This window comes from Saccoglossus kowalevskii, chromosome 3 (genome assembly GCF_978046115.1).
Source record: "Saccoglossus kowalevskii chromosome 3, keSacKowa6.1, whole genome shotgun sequence".
Classification (NCBI taxonomy): domain Eukaryota; kingdom Metazoa; phylum Hemichordata; class Enteropneusta; family Harrimaniidae; genus Saccoglossus; species Saccoglossus kowalevskii.
In genome coordinates, this window is record NC_140643.1 from 7,930,247 (window position 1) to 7,953,985 (window position 23,739).

At 30.9% G+C, this 23,739-nt stretch overlaps 1 protein-coding gene across 1 annotated transcript; it reads right to left on the reverse strand.

Annotated features, from left to right (window-relative positions):
• Positions 1-43: 43 nt before the first annotated feature.
• Positions 44-2,272, reverse strand: LOC100367587 (uncharacterized). Its single transcript, XM_002738607.4, has 5 exons — positions 2,122-2,272; positions 1,932-2,003; positions 1,457-1,553; positions 1,110-1,208; positions 44-799 (listed from the first exon to the last, which is right to left on the reverse strand). Exons 1-5 carry the CDS (start codon positions 2,212-2,214, stop codon positions 306-308), a joined length of 855 nt encoding a protein of 284 aa, XP_002738653.1. The 5' UTR covers positions 2,215-2,272; the 3' UTR covers positions 44-305.
• Between the last annotated feature and the right edge of the window lie 21,467 nt (positions 2,273-23,739).

A 23,739-nucleotide genomic window follows, 5' to 3' on the forward strand; every position in this document is an offset into this window, starting at 1 on the left:
ACCAAAATTATCAGCAAAAATTAAAAAGGAAAATGACACTTAATTTTGCTCAACACATTTATTTTAATACTTATTATAAAATGCATTCGAAGATTTGAGATATTTCACGAAGGGAACATAAAAATTTCACACAAGGTAAAAACACTTATTACCAAACAAAGTCATTTTAAAATATTTTTTTCACCTGGCATTTCATCTGGTACTTATAAAGACTAGTAGAAATATAACAAACAAAAATAATAACGATATACATTGCGTTAATAAGCTCTAGAATAAAAAATTATAATAAAATCTAGTAGATTATTTTATTTGGCACAGACTGCGCATGACAACTCGTAACCAGTGACGTACGGGTCGCATTTTATTCCACCTCCAGTCACACACGTGGCTTCCACGGTATATATGAATGCTGTATTCGAGGCAGCTGACGTATTGGGTATAGCTTTACCGGCAGCATCCACACATACGTACTCCGTAGAATAATAGTAAGCACTATCATATCTAGCGGACATAAGGAACCCATAATACTCTCTTGTCCAACCGGAAGGACAGTCATCACGTGCCGGATATAGAATTGAAGTACTTCGGTATTCATCCAAACACACTGCACACGGTACATCGTCATGCAGGCTACTGGATAGGGGACCGGAACTGGATCGATACTCGACTGGATACAAGCGCCCTCTATCAGATTCAGAACCAGCATCAATGACTTCGAGGTCATACTTTGGAATCTTTGGTAGACAGAGGTAATTACCACCACTTCCATAATTGTTATAATATTTACCAGCCATAGTTCCTATAATTAATAAAAGTGTGTTCATCAGAAGGAAACATATGTAACTTTTAACAGAGGGCGCCATTCTATTTCGCGTGCGAGCATTTTTATTACATTTTAATTTTCCTCCATTTCTGACTTAGCACGGCATAGTTTTCCGTTTAGTATGTGAACACAATACGAACATATAAAAACAAATGTCTATCACGAATACAAAAATTTAAATTCATCTTCTTCCAATTGTCCAACGCGACTCCCTCATTTGGGATTATAAACTTCAATAATCCTACCTGCACTACAAATCAATACATATTTATTCAACGTATCTTACCGGAATATACCATAACTGTACTCTCTGGACATTCATAATGACCCCATCGAGTGAATACAACACTGTTGCCCCATCGGGAAAATTCACTGCCATTCACTCCTACAATAAAATATATTTACAACTAGTTTATAATGGAAAAAATAAACGTTGACTTTTATATTCAAATTTATTTAATTTATCACAATTTATACTTTTCTTGGCGTTGATTGATATGAGATAAGTGGTCAATTCATATAAATATTTAGATAAACTAATACTTTGTTAATCATGCCTAGATTCTGGGATGACAGAAGAGTGTTTGTTTTTCTAAAGAGCAGTCGACCTTACTATTAAATATTTATACATACCTTCGCTTGGATATGGATTATAGTGTAAAACATTGTTCACGTCAGCTTTTTTTACTTTTTTCGTTATTTCCAAGTTATTCACATTTTCGAATTCTTCCTGGAAAAACATAAACACGGAACTGATATGCACAGTAATATACACGAAGCCCTTCAGGGCAATTCGGTTTACAATGAATAATATAAATATAGGTTTAACAAAAGTGTTCTTGACCAAACAGGGTACCTCATTGCATCATGTTATATTTACTCTATAATTTGGTATTTGTCTGTCTCAATATTCACATGAGAAGTCACATTTTATGAGAACAATGACAATAAATTGCGAAATTTTAGGCTTCATGCACACTTATACTTCATATTTAGATATTGAGTTAGTGAAAACCCCTGCAGCTTAGACATTTTATTTTGGTCGGACTTTATATCACAGAAGGATTTTCCTAATTTGCCTTTATTATTTAAGTAAACATATAATTACCTTAGTTCCTTCTTTTGTGTCATCGACCACTGCTTCTGTACTTTTTTCAGTATTCACATTTACGGGCTTTGTCTAAAAACATACACCAGAGAATAATTAAAGTATATACGGTAATACACAATATGTCCATTACGAGATTATTATTATAATACAAAATAGATGTTTAACGACAAGTTAATAATATAATTACCTTTTTTTCTTCTTTTGCGTCATTGACTGCTGCTTGTGTTGAACACTGGAGAAATGTAATCAGCAAAATCAAAACTGTTTCCCGTCGAACCATGTTTCTAGCTTGTTGTATCAGTAGTGATTGACTCCGAGGCTGGTAGTTCAGCAATTTATATCGAATTCGACAACTACACTTGTGTAAATATTTTTCTAAAAAATGTTGACGTCAACAAGATAAATTGTTGGAAAGATAACGTTGTTTATATGACCGAGGCTACATATTAAATTAACACAGGTTAATATTGCATTGCACAAGAGACTCGACCCTTGAGATCTTCAGTTGACACAATGCGAAGCTACTTAGAAAATTATGGCTGATTGGCTACCCAAACCTATCACCTGTAACATTCAGACCAATCAGCAAGCTGCTTGTTTGTTGATAGGCTTTTCTGTCTTGTATATGTGCTTTGCTAATCATATTACGTGAAAAACACGCATATTATCGTCAAGACTACTTCAATTAATTTAGGACTAGTGCTCTATTCTATGTATTTTTATCGTACTGTCATGAATTTGTTTTTGCGTATCTGTTAACCGACTTAATTAGTTGATTATTAGCGAATTGCTGTGTTATGTCTGTCATCGTTTAGGTCTATTTGAAGTTTTGGACGGAACTTGGCTCAGTGGTTTGGAACTAATTACAAGATACCGTCGCTATTCTGACATCCGTAGTTATTAATGTAGTGAACGATTAATCAAAAGATATGACGTATTCAGTACTTAGTGTGATTGGCTTTATGATTGAAGGTTACGCCCTAGAGTCTTTTTACTGCATTGTAATTGGTCAGAGTTTTGGAAATGAATAAAGAGAGTTTGAGTTGGTCTTGGCGAATACTCCACGATAGACGCAGTAGAGAGAGAGCAGTCTGAGAGTCCGAGAGAGTCTTGGGGCGAGCCTTGACGCAGTCCAGTCTTGGGCGAGTCTTGGGTCAGCCTTGCGAGAGTCTTGGGGATTTTTTCCCCAGGGCGCTGTGTCTTATAGAGTGCTCGATTGACCGACTAAGACGAGAGTTGAAACGTATTTCGTTGTGTGTGTCTTATTTGACTGTAAAGTTAAAGTGACTTTCCCGATCCCGTACCTCAAGGGGACGAGATAGAGAGACGAGACGAGTTTCCCCCCTGACAAGTGTGGAGAACCCCAGAAAGAGAGATTTACCCCTGATAGTACACATAAATCCAAATATATATTTATGTATGCATTATGGTCTTTCCTAATTATTCTTCTTTGTCGGATGTATTGTTTTTTGACGGTCATACCAAGGACAGTGGTTGGCGCCTTGTGATCCACAATGGACCATACCGTAACTACTGTTAAATATAGAATGCAGTAACATTACTATTTAACAAAGTTCAGTCACATCCCACCGAGAGGGTTGCTTACCCGATGTCCTTGCTCTATTACCGACACTAACACAACTCCCTGAATGTGCCAGTCACGCATCGATATACTTTATTACTACAATAAACACAGAAAAGTAATAAAAGAAAAGCAAGCACATGCTGTAGTTAGCAAACGTGAAGACAACCTCTTGAAAACTCATCTTACTTATATTATAGAAACTATCCTAGATGTGAAAGACATATAAAGAATGCATTCAGACAGTTTGATATAAATACAAGGTCGTGATTATATCTATTTGATATCGTGACAAAGTATTTTGATGTTTTACAGATATATTGATAACAATTGTCACGACAGTTTCGAGTGACGTCATGTCACTGTTTGCAAAACAACTATTATGAGTAGTCTTCTGGAACAATGCCAGCAGGTTTGCGTATCATATGTATGCCTTCTGTTATTTGCTTTCAATGGAACATTTATTTTTTGTGGCAATGAATAAATTGTTATATTCTATTGAGAGAATAGAAGTGAGGTAAACAGTATAATGCTACTACATTTATAACACTAGTTTTAGTGCTTTTCGACCAATCAGGATTTTCTATACCCTAAACGTCCTATTTCCGGGTCTTATTCCTTACCTCAAGTCAGATCATTTTGTTATTATACATTGTTGCAATATCCTTATTTAAGTCACAGGACATAACATACGAAACTTTGACTTTCACTATACTAAGTAGAAACCACATATTAAGCTAAGCTCAAACCTAGAGCTCACATAACGGGTGATGTGATAAATGCGCTGTTATCTGGGAGACGACCTTTGACCCTTTGACTATATAAGTTTTCAAGTGAGATCATGAATATTCATTAGTTGATCATTATGCATATCTTGCCTTTCGGGTCTACCTGTACAATTACAGTATGCAAGTTGTATGCGAACAATGACTTGACATTTCGAAAGTTCAACTTTCAAACAGACGTCACGTTCTTTGTATGTGCGATGATTTCGTGATTGGCCAGAATGGCCAACTCGCTGTCATTGTAAAACTAAACAATAGTCAGGTAGTTTGATATGTCTGTGTGATCAGATCTTGGACGCATTTTGCCATTTTTTTATTATGAGTAGTTTTACACGTCACTTTGTTTTGTCAAAGTTGCCGACTGGCGGCCTTTTTGCTTTTTTCAGATTTCATTTCAGACATGTAGTTGGTACATTCATTGAGCAATGCACTTTAAACGTTATACATAAACATATAGAATAATTATGTCACCCAGTCAAAAACAACTATGAGGTTATTACGAGGATACCTCAAAGTATGCACTCAGACAGTACAGCTGGAGTATCGATGCGCGGCGTACTGTCTAAGTGCATACTTTGAGGTATCTTCGTAATAACCTTATTATTAAACATCTTTTCCTTCTAAGGATACATCATGGAAATGCCGAAATCCAAAATGTTTAGAACAGAATCGGCAAACTTCTTTGTGTGAAGCCCAGTCAAACTCTAATGGCAGCCATGTTTGTTTTTATTATAAGAGGACGCTTATGCGCGCCATCATTCCATAATTGGAATTCCCATTTCCTAATATGGTAGAATGAAAATACCCCGTAAAATACCGTAAAATTACGGCACGCTGAAACGTATGGCGTTACGGTGACAGATGTATAGTAATTCTCATCATTTTAGTAAAGAACTCTCAAATCAGATATTTTTTGATATTACTTGTTCATACAAAAGAAAGTTCTTGCATTTGGCATACAGATGTATGCGTGGAGCAATACTTTTTAAAAATATTACTTATTTTTTTTTATAAATTTTCAATCAAAATGTGATTGAATCGATCTGTCTCTCAAGTATGGTCACCGGGATTACTATGTCTGTCAATTCTGTGATCAATGCATGCCCTTGTCTAACATTAACTTGGTTATACACAACATTTATTTGATGTGACACCAGGCTACCAGCCAACCCCCGTATGCACACACATAGTGATATATCAGTGTCACAAAGTCTTTTGAGTAGCTTTTGTTTTCATATACCAGTAAACTCAATTCAGATATATCGCCTGTAATTTATTAATGCAATGATTAAGAAACTTTTATTGAGTGTAATATAATTAATGAACTAGTGTTGTCATGCGATCATTTTCTTGCGGATTAAAACCACGAATACCACTTGAATTCCTGCTCTAGAAAGCACTCACACGTCACAGACCTCCGCTACGCAACTGTTCCCCCATATATTGTGAATTACATCTAAAGCTAATGCTCTCTCTTACATTAATTTTATCTATATTTTGGGATTTCCTGGTCATGAAAACATACACTAAACATTTGGAATTATAGTTATATCACTGTTCGCAAAAACTCCCGAATCTATCTCTGTAACTATTGAAATTGCATCATATTCATTGACACAATATGATGGAGCAGAGGTTAATCTTTAATATAGGTTCGGGTGCATGTCTGTAGATTCATTTGTTACCTTATAGTGTTTGTGAACTTCCCTGCTTTGGCATACATTCATTTTTACTGACCTACTAACTGACTATCTGTACTGTATTCTTTTATTGGAGAGTTGATTTCTGCGATTAATAACGGCCCTCTTTTTGACAGTGTACCATTTTCAGAATAAGAACCTACGAACTACAATGAACAGCTATTCAAAACCAAGTGCGCCCTCTACCACAAGAATGTTAAATGAGTTACATTTGTACCCCCCAAAATTATTTTACTTTAATGCGTTGTAAATAAGTAACAATCAAGTTACCATAATATATATGTTTTCAGTAAAATATATGACTATTAAAGTTATATTATTTCTTTAACACGTCGGGATGAGTACAGTGTAGTTGGGGTAGAACGTTCCACCGCCTGCACTGTCACGCTCCGAATCGTGTTGTCACATATAGCATTGAAATGAAATGCTGGAAGTATACCACCGCTCTGTAGAATGACCTTATATTTGTTTTATTATATTTTGTTATTATTTAATGTAAGATTAATATTTTTATCAGTCTATTCCTGCATTAAAAATCTTAGCTTTAGCTTTACATTTCACTTTCTGTGGAAGATCTATCGTATATTTTGAGACGCATGTATTAAATGAAGCTACACTGTGTTACTATTTGTGTGTAATAAATAATAAAATGATGACAACCACTTTATGTGAACAGATATATAGATGTAATAACTGAAATATGTTATGAGAACAAACATATAATATATTTAGACCCTTTAGCCCTGTAACAGCTGGTAAAAATCAAAACTAGTGCCCGGTGGCCGAGTAAAAAACGTCTGAAATTTCACTAAATCAAATTACATATATATTCTCAAAAGATTATTTGAATATTTTTTGTTCCAGTTCGGCAATTACAAAATAAGTCCTCTACTTTTTATAACAATACAGCTCATCGTAACTTCTATCTCAAACAATTATTTTTCATTAAAATGTAGTATTGTCCTATAGAATTTATTTTATTGAATTATATATAAAGATATATAAAGTGAGATTCAAGGCATATTTTTTTATTTTAATGCTATTTGTCATGGCTATACTCAAAACACCATTTTCCATAAAATTCGTGTAAGAATTCCATAGAGTTCCATAGATATTGCACACTCAATGTATTAACTTAGCTGTGATGAATTTGTTTTTGCGTATCTGTTGACCGACTTAATTAGCTGATTACGAGTGAATGGATGTGTTTTGTCTGTCATCGTTTAGGCGAGGTTCTGGACGGAATTGGCTCAGTGATTTGGAACTAATTACGAGATAACCGTCGCTATTCAGACTACTATTTCTGACAGTTGGTATTCGTAGTTATTAATGTAGTGAACGATTAATCAAAAGATATGACGTATTCAGTACTTAGCGTGATTGGCTTTATGATTGAAGGTTACGCCCTAGAGTCTTTTTACTGCTTTGTAATTGGTTAAGGCTTTGACAATGAATAAAGTTGTTTTTAGTTGGTCTTGGCGTGTACACCAGAACAGACCGAGTCCTGGTGAGTCTTGGGGCGAGTCTTGAGACGCAGTCTTGGGCCAGCCTTGCGATAGTCTTGGGGACTTTTCCCCAGGGTACTGTGTCTTATAGAGTGCTCGAAAGACCGACTAAGACGAAAGTTGAAACTTATTTTGTTGTGTGCGTCTTATTTGACTGTAGAGCTTAAGAGACTTCCCCGATCCCGTACCTCAAGGGGACGCGATAGAGAGACGAGACGAGATTCATAACATATTTATATCGATAGGTATATATACCGTAGTATATACATACAGAAATTTTAAGAATGAAAGAAAATAAACATTTTATTAGTCAAGATAGTCATTTGTTGCTATATATGGAGATTGAAACAAAATATTACAATGAAAAACTATTCGGAGAATATTTTCAAAAGTATTCACAAAGTCTATAGAAAGTGTCCATCGAAACGCTATAGCACGTTTAACTCTACAAAAAGCCTATAGGGAATCAATAGAAGTTTATAGGGAATCAATAGAAGTCTATAGATGTCTATAAAAATGTATTTTCATAAGCAAAATAACGAAATTACAGAGCAACAACCAGCATGCTGCTACTCTAGGCATGAAAACGACTGGCCAAAAACGCCCTCTATAGACCAACAAAACAACAATTTCCACCAATATTATTTAACATTTATCAAATCACAACATTACGTTTACAAACCGTACAACTATAAAGTTATTAAATATTTATTTAAGAATTGCATTTCAAAAATAAACAAGAAAAACAAATAGAAAAACACATTTTCGAAACTTGCATATTTGAATTGCACGTTTGGCATTTTTGAAATCCCACTTCAAAGTAGAAAAGCTTGTACATTCGGGATTTTAGACACGTTAGCATTTGTGAAACCTTTCCATTTTTTAAATGCACTTTTACATTTTTTAAATGTTTACATTTTTGGAATGTCAGTTGAGCTCCGAAATTAAAAAAAAGCTAAATGCATTTTTGAAAGATATATATTTTCGAAATACACATTCGGCATTTTTAAAACTTGCACATTTTCGAAATGCACGTTTGGCATACGAGATGGTGCGCTGCAACGAACGAGCGCGGTGTGCCAAAAACGCCCTCTAAGGACCTTCAAGCATTCATTCCAGTTTATACTAAGTAACATAGAATTATCATTCCATTTGGCCATGTATTTTAAAGTTTGAATACGTCAATCACTCAACCTAGTAGCGTTACATGGAATTATCATTCCATTTGGCCATGTATTTTAAAGTTTCAATACGTCAATCACACAACCTAGTAGCGTTACATAGAATTATCATTCTATTTGGCCATGTATTTTAAAGTTTGAATACGTCAATCACTCAACCTAGTAGCGTTACATGGAATTATCATTCTATTTGGCCATGTATTTTAAAGTTTGAATACGTCAATCACTCAACCTAGTAGCGTTACATGGAATTATCATTCCATTTGGCCATGTATTTTAAAGTTTCAATACGTCAATCACACAACCTAGTAGCGTTACATGGAATTATCATTCTATTTGGCCATGTATTTTAAAGTTTGAATACGTCAATCACTCAACCTAGTAGCGTTACATGGAATTGTCATTCTATTTGGCCATGTATTTTAAAGTTTGAATACGTCAATCACTCAACCTAGTAGCGTTACATGGAATTATCATTCTATTTGGCCATGTATTTTATGTTTGAATACGTCAATCACACAACCTAGTAGCGTTACATGAAATTATCATTCTATTTTGCCATGTATTTTAAAGTTTGAATACGTCAATCACACAACCTAGTAGCGTTACATAGAATTATCATTCTATTTGGCCATGTATTTTAAAGTTTGAATACGTCAATCACACAACCTAGTAGCGTTACATAGAATTATCATTTTATTTGACCATGTATTTTAAAGTTTGAGTACGTCAATCATTCAACCTAGTAGCGTTACATGGAATTATCATTCTATTTGGCCATGTATTTTAAAGTTTGAATACGTCAATCACACAACCTAGTAGCGTTACATAGAATTATCATTTTATTTGACCATGTATTTTAAAGTTTGAGTACGTCAATCATTCAACCTAGTAGCGTTACATGGAATTATCATTCTATTTGGCCATGTATTTTAAAGTTTGAATACGTCAATCACACAACCTAGTAGCGTTACATAGAATTATCATTCTATTTGATAATAGTAGCGTTACATAGAATTATCATTCTATTTGGCCATGTATTTTAAAGTTTGAATACGTCAATCACACAACCTAGTAGCGTTACATAGAATTATCATTCCATTTGGCCATGTATTTTAAAATTTTGAATACGTCAATTACACAACCTAGTAGCGATGCTGTCCAGGGCTTGTCACTGATCACTGATACCCTCTGACCAAACACACACATATATATATTTGTTATTAGCTCCGCTGTTGACGAAGTCGAGCGGAGCTTATAGTATTACCGATTGTCCGTCGCCCGTCGTCGTCGCCGTCGTCACCGTCGTTGTCGCCGTCGTCGTCGCCGTCGTCAACTTTACATTTTCGACTTCTTCTTAAAAACCACAAACTGTATTGCTATGAAACTTTCTAGGAAGGTAGCTTGGGTGGTTCTCTCTCAGATGTGTTCATTTCATGTGGATATGTTCAATATTCTTATTTATAGCGAATATTTTTGTCATTTTAGGTCAAAAATGCTATTTTCGACTTCTTCTTGAAAACCGCTAGCCCAAATGCTTTGATACTTGGTATGTAGGTACCTTGGGTGGACCTCTGTCAGATTTGTTCACTTCCTGTCAACATCCTCAATTCTCTATTTTTAGCAAATATTTTCGTCATTTTTCATTAAAAAAACATATTTTTGACTTGTCCTTCAAAACCAGCTTGGGTAGATCTCTATTAGATTTGTCCATTTCGTAAAGATATCTTCAATTCTCTACTTTTAGTGAAATATTCGCTGCAACAAAATCAAGAAAGTTGATGTCTTGCGATATTAAAGCAGCTAGCATTAAATTTAAGGTAGCGAGACTATTATTTGTGTTGAAAATTACGATTTTCACATTTATTTATTAATTGATGAAATGCACTATAAACTTTTACGTGATAAAGTCAACATAACATAGAATGTCATGTAAGTTGGTTAAAATGTAGATTTTCTGAAGGGAAGCAAGGCAGCCTCAGTAGTGTTTTCCAGAATCAACAACAAAGGTTTAATCTGTATGCCTATAAGTTTCAAAGATAAACTCAAGACAAAGCAATGTTAGGATGTGTTACCAGTAGCTATCTGACACACAATGAGTGTTTCCAAACATTTGAGTGGTTTGTCTCCGCCCCTGTTTGTTTCACAGATTAGTCATTTGCATATGAATGTGTCAGACACAAGGTCACACAGCCACTAAAAAAAAATCATTTATTTTGGTGTTTTCATATGCCAAATTTATCCAATTATAACTATCCCATTCCTTTATTTTTTTGGTTTCCAATAGCCTTACACATTTGGGTGTCACTACACATGTTAAAACAGACCTTGATGGGAAAACAAATTGATTGTGGCGATAAACAAGCTTGAAAATCTTTGTGTTACTTCATGGACGTTTTCTAGGAGTTTATGTTTTTCAAAATACAAGGTCTTTAACAAAAAATAACGTATACTTATTGTCTTCGGATTAACACCAAATTTTCACAGCTTTAAGGTGACAGTGAGAGGAACTTGAATGTGTCCAGACAAACTATTTCATCGATTATTTACCAACGAGTTGTGGTTTGAGTTGGGGGCAATGCGACTAAAACAGTAATTGAAATTCAGTACACTATTTTTTAAAACGCGTTGCTTGAATAAAACTGACCAGACACATTCAATTGACTATTGAACAACTAGGAAAAGTGAAAAAAATACTTCTTATCGCCAGCATAAATGCGTAATTATTTTTTTTACAGAAAAAGTCATTTTTCACCTTTGATTGAGTAACGCGTCGTAGAATGCAGATACGGGCATGCAAAATACACTTGTGAAAAGCTTGAAGTCTGGCGAATCTAAAAATATAAACTTTCCTGGGTCTATTTGTAGTCATTTAGTCACAATTAAAAGATGAAAACAAGTATGCAAATAATAGTCCCGCTACCTTAAATTGCTTCTTAGTCATTGCTTTCAGAGCATGCATCACAAACAGCGGATATATATCAGCCGATAGGCTGCTAGTTTATTCACACATGTTTATATTATATTTGTACAAGCATGGAAACAAATTTGTTCTCCTGGATTAAGTATGTTTTCCATTGCTTGGTTATTTTTCATACACAAGACATAGATCACGACTAATTGTCGATTTTGCAATAATTGAAATCGCATTATCCTGTATTTGTTTTAAGAATTCTCATATTTAAATTGAAATCGACATTCAGCTTTATATTAAGTACGCATTTTACTTTCCCGAAGAAATTATATTGGTCTTATTATTGATTGTATTATCTATTATCTATAATCGGTAATTTCGTGTAACAGTTTTAGCACATTGCCAGGCTATCATCATTTGTCTTAAACAAACGTATATAATCCCATATGTACATATGCAATTAATTTCCTGTTAATTGAATTTCTATTCGTTATCTAGGTATGTCGGCAGTATTTTTAAATTACCAGATTTTTCAACTAATATTGTGATTTAGCTAGCTATTCAGATCATCTGAAAGTACAGGAGACACATTCATTAACATTATTTAACACCCTTTTTATACGGCAAAACATAATATACATGTACTAGTGTGAATGCAGCATGGGGTTAACTGGAGTTATATTTATTCAGTAAACTTAACAATATACATCAAATGCAACAGGGATTGAGATACTTTGTCAACATATATTACAAACCCATCAATTTGAGTTGTATTCGTATTTCTAGACACCACTACACTCACAAGTTTTGCGTCAAATTCCAATTTATAGGCACCCTCTGTTGTCAACAGAGGAAACTCACGGTTGTTCATTTATCAGTTGTCCTACTTGGATCTCGATACATAAACACTATATACACTATTTATCAATATACATTATACACTATCTACCAATAGACATTATACACTATCCACCAATAGACATTATACACTATCTACCAATAGACTTTATACACTATCTACCAATAGACATTATACACTATCTACCAATAGACATTATACACTATCTACCAATAGACATTATACACTATCTATCAATAGACATTATACACTATCTATCAGTAGACATTATACACTATCTACCAATAGACATTATACACTATCTATCAATAGACATTATACACTATCTACCAATAGACATTATACACTATCTACCAATAGACATTATACACTATCTACCAATAGACATTATACACTATCTACCAGTAGACATTATACACTATCTACCAATAGACATTATACACTATCTATCAATAGACATTATACACTATCTACCAATAGACATTATACACTATCTACCAGTAGACATTATACACTATCAATAGACATTATATACTATCTAACAATAGACATTATACACTGTCTATCAATAGACATTATACACTATCTACCAATAGACATTATACACTATCTATCAATAGACATTATACACTATCTACCAATAGACATTATACACTATCTATCAATAGACATTATACACTATCTACCAATAGACATTATACACTATCTATCAATAGACATTATACACTATCTACCAATAGACATTATACACTATCTATCAATAGACATTATACATTATCTACCAATATACATTATACACTATCTACCAATAGACATTATACACTATCTACCAATAGACATTATACACTATCTACCAGTAGACATTATACACTGTCTATCAATAGACATTATATACTATCTACCAATAGACATTATACACTGTCTATCAATAGACATTATACACTATCTACCAATAGACATTATACACTATCTATCAATAGACATTATACACTATCTACCAATAGACATTATACACTATCTATCAATAGACATTATACACTATCTACCAATAGACATTATACACTATCTATCAATAGACATTATACACTATCTACCAATAGACATTATACACTATCTATCAATAGACATTATACACTATCTACCAATATACATTATACACTATCTACCAATAGACATTATACACTATCTACCAATAGACATTATACACTATCTACCAGTAGACATTATACACTGTCTATCAATAGACATTATATACTATCTACCAATAGACATTATACACTGTCTATCAATAGACATTATACACTATCTACCAATAGACATTATACACTATCTACCAGTAAACATTATACACTATTTACCAATAGACATTATACGCTATATATCAATAGACATTACACACTATCTACCAATAGACATTATACACTATCTACCAATAGACATTATACACTATCTACCAATAGACATTATACACTATCTATCAATAGACATTATACACTATCTATCAATAGACATTATACACTATCTACCAATAGACTTTATACACTATCTATCAATAGACATTATACACTATCTATCAATAGACATTATACACTATCTATCAATAGACATTATACACTATGTATCAATAGACATTATACACTATCTACCAATAGACATTATACACTATCTACCAATAGACATTATACACTATCTACCAATAGACATTATACACTATCTATCAATAGACATTATACACTATCTACAAATAGACATTATACACTATCTACCAGTAAACATTATACACTATTCACCAACAGACATTATACACTATCTACCAATAGACATTATACACTATCTATCGATAGACATTATACACTATCTACCAATAGACATTATACACTATCTACCAATAGACATTATAGACTATCTATCAATAGACATTATAGACTATCTACCAATATACATTATACACTATCTACCAATAGACATTATACAATATCTACCAATAGACATTATACACTATCTACCAATAGACATTATACACTATCTACCAATAGACATTATACACTATCTACCAATAGACATTATACACTATCTACCAATAGACATTATACACTATCTACCAATAGACATTATACACTATCTACCAATATACTTTATACACTATCTATCAATAGACATTATACACTATCTATCAATATACATTATACACTATCTATCAATAGACATTATACACTATCTATCAATAGACATTATAGACTATCTATCAATAGACATTATACACTATCTACCAATAGACATTATACACTATCTACCAATATACATTATACACTATCTACCAATAGACATTATACAATATCTACCAATAGACATTATACACTATCTACCAATAGACATTATACACTATCTACCAATAGACATTATACACTATCTACCAATAGACATTATACACTATCTACCAATAGACATTATACACTATCTACCAATAGACATTATACACTTTCTATCAATGAACATTATACACTATCTACCAATATACTTTATACACTATCTATCAATAGACATTATACACTATCTATCAATATACATTATACACTATCTATCAATAGACATTATACACTATCTATCAATAGACATTATACACTATCTACCAATAGACATTATACACTATCTACCAATAGACATTATACACTATCTACCAATAGACATTATACACTATCTATCAATAGACATTATACACTATCTATCAATAGACATTATACACTATCTATCAATAGATATTATACACTATCTACCAATAGACATTATACACTATCTACCAGTAAACATTATACACTATTTACCAATAGGCATTATACGCTATATATCAATAGACATTATACACTATCTATCAATAGACATTATACACTATATATCAATAGACATTATACACTATCTACCAATAGACATTATACACTATCTACCAATAGACATTATACACTATCTACCAATAGACATTATACACTATCTATCAATAGACATTATACACTATCTATCAATAGACATTATACACTATCTATCAATAGACATTATACACAATCTATCAATAGACATTATACACTATATATCAATAGACATTATACACTATCTACCAATAGACATTATACACTATCTACCAATAGACATTATACACTATCTACCAATAGACATTATACACTATCTACCAATAGACATTATACACTATCTACCAATAGACATTATACACTATCTATCAATAGACATTATACACTATCTATCAATAGACATTATACACTATCTACCAATAGACTTTATACACTATCTATCAATAGACATTATACACTATCTATCAATAGACATTATACACTATCTATCAATAGACATTATACACTATGTATCAATAGACATTATACACTATCTACCAATAGACATTATACACTATCTACCAATAGACATTATACACTATCTACCAATAGACATTATACACTATCTATCAATAGACATTATACACTATCTACCAATAGACATTATACACTATCTACCAGTAGACATTATACACTATCAATAGACATTATATACTATCTAACAATAGACATTATACACTGTCTATCAATAGACATTATACACTATCTACCAATAGACATTATACACTATCTATCAATAGACATTATACACTATCTACCAATAGACATTATACACTATCTATCAATAGACATTATACACTATCTACCAATAGACATTATACACTATCTATCAATAGACATTATACACTATCTACCAATAGACATTATACACTATCTATCAATAGACATTATACATTATCTACCAATATACATTATACACTATCTACCAATAGACATTATACACTATCTACCAATAGACATTATACACTATCTACCAGTAGACATTATACACTGTCTATCAATAGACATTATATACTATCTACCAATAGACATTATACACTGTCTATCAATAGACATTATACACTATCTACCAATAGACATTATACACTATCTATCAATAGACATTATACACTATCTACCAATAGACATTATACACTATCTATCAATAGACATTATACACTATCTACCAATAGACATTATACACTATCTATCAATAGACATTATACACTATCTACCAATAGACATTATACACTATCTATCAATAGACATTATACACTATCTACCAATATACATTATACACTATCTACCAATAGACATTATACACTATCTACCAATAGACATTATACACTATCTACCAGTAGACATTATACACTGTCTATCAATAGACATTATATACTATCTACCAATAGACATTATACACTGTCTATCAATAGACATTATACACTATCTACCAATAGACATTATACACTATCTACCAGTAAACATTATACACTATTTACCAATAGACATTATACGCTATATATCAATAGACATTACACACTATCTACCAATAGACATTATACACTATCTACCAATAGACATTATACACTATCTACCAATAGACATTATACACTATCTACCAATAGACATTATACACTATCTATCAATAGACATTATACACTATCTATCAATAGACATTATACACTATCTACCAATAGACTTTATACACTATCTATCAATAGACATTATACACTATCTATCAATAGACATTATACACTATCTATCAATAGACATTATACACTATGTATCAATAGACATTATACACTATCTACCAATAGACATTATACACTATCTACCAATAGACATTATACACTATCTACCAATAGACATTATACACTATCTATCAATAGACATTATACACTATCTACAAATAGACATTATACACTATCTACCAGTAAACATTATACACTATTCACCAACAGACATTATACACTATCTACCAATAGACATTATACACTATCTATCGATAGACATTATACACTATCTACCAATAGACATTATACACTATCTACCAATAGACATTATAGACTATCTATCAATAGACATTATAGACTATCTACCAATATACATTATACACTATCTACCAATAGACATTATACAATATCTACCAATAGACATTATACACTATCTACCAATAGACATTATACACTATCTACCAATAGACATTATACACTATCTACCAATAGACATTATACACTATCTACCAATAGACATTATACACTATCTACCAATAGACATTATACACTATCTACCAATATACTTTATACACTATCTATCAATAGACATTATACACTATCTATCAATATACATTATACACTATCTATCAATAGACATTATACACTATCTATCAATAGACATTATAGACTATCTATCAATAGACATTATACACTATCTACCAATAGACATTATACACTATCTACCAATAGACATTATACAATATCTACCAATAGACATTATACACTATCTACCAATAGACATTATACACTATCTACCAATAGACATTATACACTATCTACCAATAGACATTATACACTATCTACCAATAGACATTATACACTATCTACCAATAGACATTATACACTATCTACCAATATACTTTATACACTATCTATCAATAGACATTATACACTATCTATCAATATACATTATACACTATCTATCAATAGACATTATACACTATCTATCAATAGACATTATAGACTATCTATCAATAGACATTATACACTATCTACCAATAGACATTATACACTATCTACCAATATACATTATACACTATCTACCAATAGACATTATACAATATCTACCAATAGACATTATACACTATCTACCAATAGACATTATACACTATCTACCAATAGACATTATACACTATCTACCAATAGACATTATACACTATCTACCAATAGACATTATACACTATCTACCAATAGACATTATACACTTTCTATCAATGAACATTATACACTATCTACCAATATACTTTATACACTATCTATCAATAGACATTATACACTATCTATCAATATACATTATACACTATCTATCAATAGACATTATACACTATCTATCAATAGACATTATACACTATCTACCAATAGACATTATACACTATCTACCAATAGACATTATACACTATCTACCAATAGACATTATACACTATCTACCAATAGACATTATACACTATCTACCAATAGACATTATACACTATCTATCAATAGACATTATACACTATCTATCAATAGACATTATACACTATCTACCAATAGACATTATACACTATCTACCAGTAAACATTATACACTATTTACCAATAGGCATTATACGCTATATATCAATAGACATTATACACTATCTATCAATAGACATTATACACTATATATCAATAGACATTATACACTATCTACCAATAGACATTATACACTATCTACCAATAGACATTATACACTATCTACCAATAGACATTATACACTATCTATCAATAGACATTATACACTATCTATCAATAGACATTATACACTATCTATCAATAGACATTATACACAATCTATCAATAGACATTATACACTATATATCAATAGACATTATACACTATCTACCAATAGACATTATACACTATCTACCAATAGACATTATACACTATCTACCAATAGACATTATACACTATCTACCAATAGACATTATACACTATCTACCAATAGACATTATACACTATCTATCAATAGACATTATACACTATCTATCAATAGACATTATACACTATCTACCAATAGACTTTATACACTATCTATCAATAGACATTATACACTATCTATCAATAGACATTATACACTATCTATCAATAGACATTATACACTATGTATCAATAGACATTATACACTATCTACCAATAGACATTATACACTATCTACCAATAGACATTATACACTATCTACCAATAGACATTATACACTATCTATCAATAGACATTATACACTATCTACCAATAGACATTATACACTATCTACCAGTAGACATTATACACTATCAATAGACATTATATACTATCTAACAATAGACATTATAGACTATCTATCAATAGACATTATAGACTATCTACCAATATACATTATACACTATCTACCAATAGACATTATACACTATCTACCAATAGACATTATACACTATCTACCAATAGACATTATACACTATCTACCAATAGACATTATACACTATCTACCAATAGACATTATACACTATCTACCAATAGACATTATACACTATCTACCAATATACTTTATACACTATCTATCAATAGACATTATACACTATCTATCAATATACATTATACACTATCTATCAATAGACATTATACACTATCTATCAATAGACATTATAGACTATCTATCAATAGACATTATACACTATCTACCAATAGACATTATACACTATCTACCAATATACATTATACACTATCTACCAATAGACATTATACAATATCTACCAATAGACATTATACACTATCTACCAATAGACATTATACACTATCTACCAATAGACATTATACACTATCTACCAATAGACATTATACACTATCTACCAATAGACATTATACACTTTCTATCAATGAACATTATACACTATCTACCAATATACTTTATACACTATCTATCAATAGACATTATACACTATCTATCAATATACATTATACACTATCTATCAATAGACATTATACACTATCTATCAATAGACATTATACACTATCTACCAATAGACATTATACACTATCTACCAATAGACATTATACACTATCTACCAATAGACATTATACACTATCTATCAATAGACATTATACACTATCTATCAATAGACATTATACACTATCTATCAATAGATATTATACACTATCTACCAATAGACATTATACACTATCTACCAGTAAACATTATACACTATTTACCAATAGGCATTATACGCTATATATCAATAGACATTATACACTATCTATCAATAGACATTATACACTATATATCAATAGACATTATACACTATCTACCAATAGACATTATACACTATCTACCAATAGACATTATACACTATCTACCAATAGACATTATACACTATCTATCAATAGACATTATACACTATCTATCAATAGACATTATACACTATCTATCAATAGACATTATACACAATCTATCAATAGACATTATACACTATATATCAATAGACATTATACACTATCTACCAATAGACATTATACACTATCTACCAATAGACATTATACACTATCTACCAATAGACATTATACACTATCTACCAATATACTTTATACACTATCTATCAATAGACATTATACACTATCTATCAATATACATTATACACTATCTATCAATAGACATTATACACTATCTATCAATAGACATTATAGACTATCTATCAATAGACATTATACACTATCTACCAATAGACATTATACACTATCTACCAATATACATTATACACTATCTACCAATAGACATTATACAATATCTACCAATAGACATTATACACTATCTACCAATAGACATTATACACTATCTACCAATAGACATTATACACTATCTACCAATAGACATTATACACTATCTACCAATAGACATTATACACTATCTACCAATAGACATTATACACTTTCTATCAATGAACATTATACACTATCTACCAATATACTTTATACACTATCTATCAATAGACATTATACACTATCTATCAATATACATTATACACTATCTATCAATAGACATTATACACTATCTATCAATAGACATTATACACTATCTACCAATAGACATTATACACTATCTACCAATAGACATTATACACTATCTACCAATAGACATTATACACTATCTATCAATAGACATTATACACTATCTATCAATAGACATTATACACTATCTATCAATAGATATTATACACTATCTACCAATAGACATTATACACTATCTACCAGTAAACATTATACACTATTTACCAATAGGCATTATACGCTATATATCAATAGACATTATACACTATCTATCAATAGACATTATACACTATATATCAATAGACATTATACACTATCTACCAATAGACATTATACACTATCTACCAATAGACATTATACACTATCTACCAATAGACATTATACACTATCTATCAATAGACATTATACACTATCTATCAATAGACATTATACACTATCTATCAATAGACATTATACACAATCTATCAATAGACATTATACACTATATATCAATAGACATTATACACTATCTACCAATAGACATTATACACTATCTACCAATAGACATTATACACTATCTACCAATAGACATTATACACTATCTACCAATAGACATTATACACTATCTACCAATAGACATTATACACTATCTATCAATAGACATTATACACTATCTATCAATAGACATTATACACTATCTACCAATAGACTTTATACACTATCTATCAATAGACATTATACACTATCTATCAATAGACATTATACACTATCTATCAATAGACATTATACACTATGTATCAATAGACATTATACACTATCTACCAATAGACATTATACACTATCTACCAATATACTTTATACACTATCTATCAATAGACATTATACACTATCTATCAATATACATTATACACTATCTATCAATAGACATTATACACTATCTATCAATAGACATTATAGACTATCTATCAATAGACATTATACACTATCTACCAATAGACATTATACACTATCTACCAATATACATTATACACTATCTACCAATAGACATTATACAATATCTACCAATAGACATTATACACTATCTACCAATAGACATTATACACTATCTACCAATAGACATTATACACTATCTACCAATAGACATTATACACTATCTACCAATAGACATTATACACTATCTACCAATAGACATTATACACTTTCTATCAATGAACATTATACACTATCTACCAATATACTTTATACACTATCTATCAATAGACATTATACACTATCTATCAATATACATTATACACTATCTATCAATAGACATTATACACTATCTATCAATAGACATTATACACTATCTACCAATAGACATTATACACTATCTACCAATAGACATTATACACTATCTACCAATAGACATTATACACTATCTATCAATAGACATTATACACTATCTATCAATAGACATTATACACTATCTATCAATAGATATTATACACTATCTACCAATAGACATTATACACTATCTACCAGTAAACATTATACACTATTTACCAATAGGCATTATACGCTATATATCAATAGACATTATACACTATCTATCAATAGACATTATACACTATATATCAATAGACATTATACACTATCTACCAATAGACATTATACACTATCTACCAATAGACATTATACACTATCTACCAATAGACATTATACACTATCTATCAATAGACATTATACACTATCTATCAATAGACATTATACACTATCTATCAATAGACATTATACACAATCTATCAATAGACATTATACACTATATATCAATAGACATTATACACTATCTACCAATAGACATTATACACTATCTACCAATAGACATTATACACTATCTACCAATAGACATTATACACTATCTACCAATAGACATTATACACTATCTACCAATAGACATTATACACTATCTATCAATAGACATTATACACTATCTATCAATAGACATTATACACTATCTACCAATAGACTTTATACACTATCTATCAATAGACATTATACACTATCTATCAATAGACATTATACACTATCTATCAATAGACATTATACACTATGTATCAATAGACATTATACACTATCTATCAATATACATTATACACTATCTATCAATAGACATTATACACTATCTATCAATAGACATTATAGACTATCTATCAATAGACATTATACACTATCTACCAATAGACATTATACACTATCTACCAATATACATTATACACTATCTACCAATAGACATTATACAATATCTACCAATAGACATTATACACTATCTACCAATAGACATTATACACTATCTACCAATAGACATTATACACTATCTACCAATAGACATTATACACTATCTACCAATAGACATTATACACTATCTACCAATAGACATTATACACTTTCTATCAATGAACATTATACACTATCTACCAATATACTTTATACACTATCTATCAATAGACATTATACACTATCTATCAATATACATTATACACTATCTATCAATAGACATTATACACTATCTATCAATAGACATTATACACTATCTACCAATAGACATTATACACTATCTACCAATAGACATTATACAC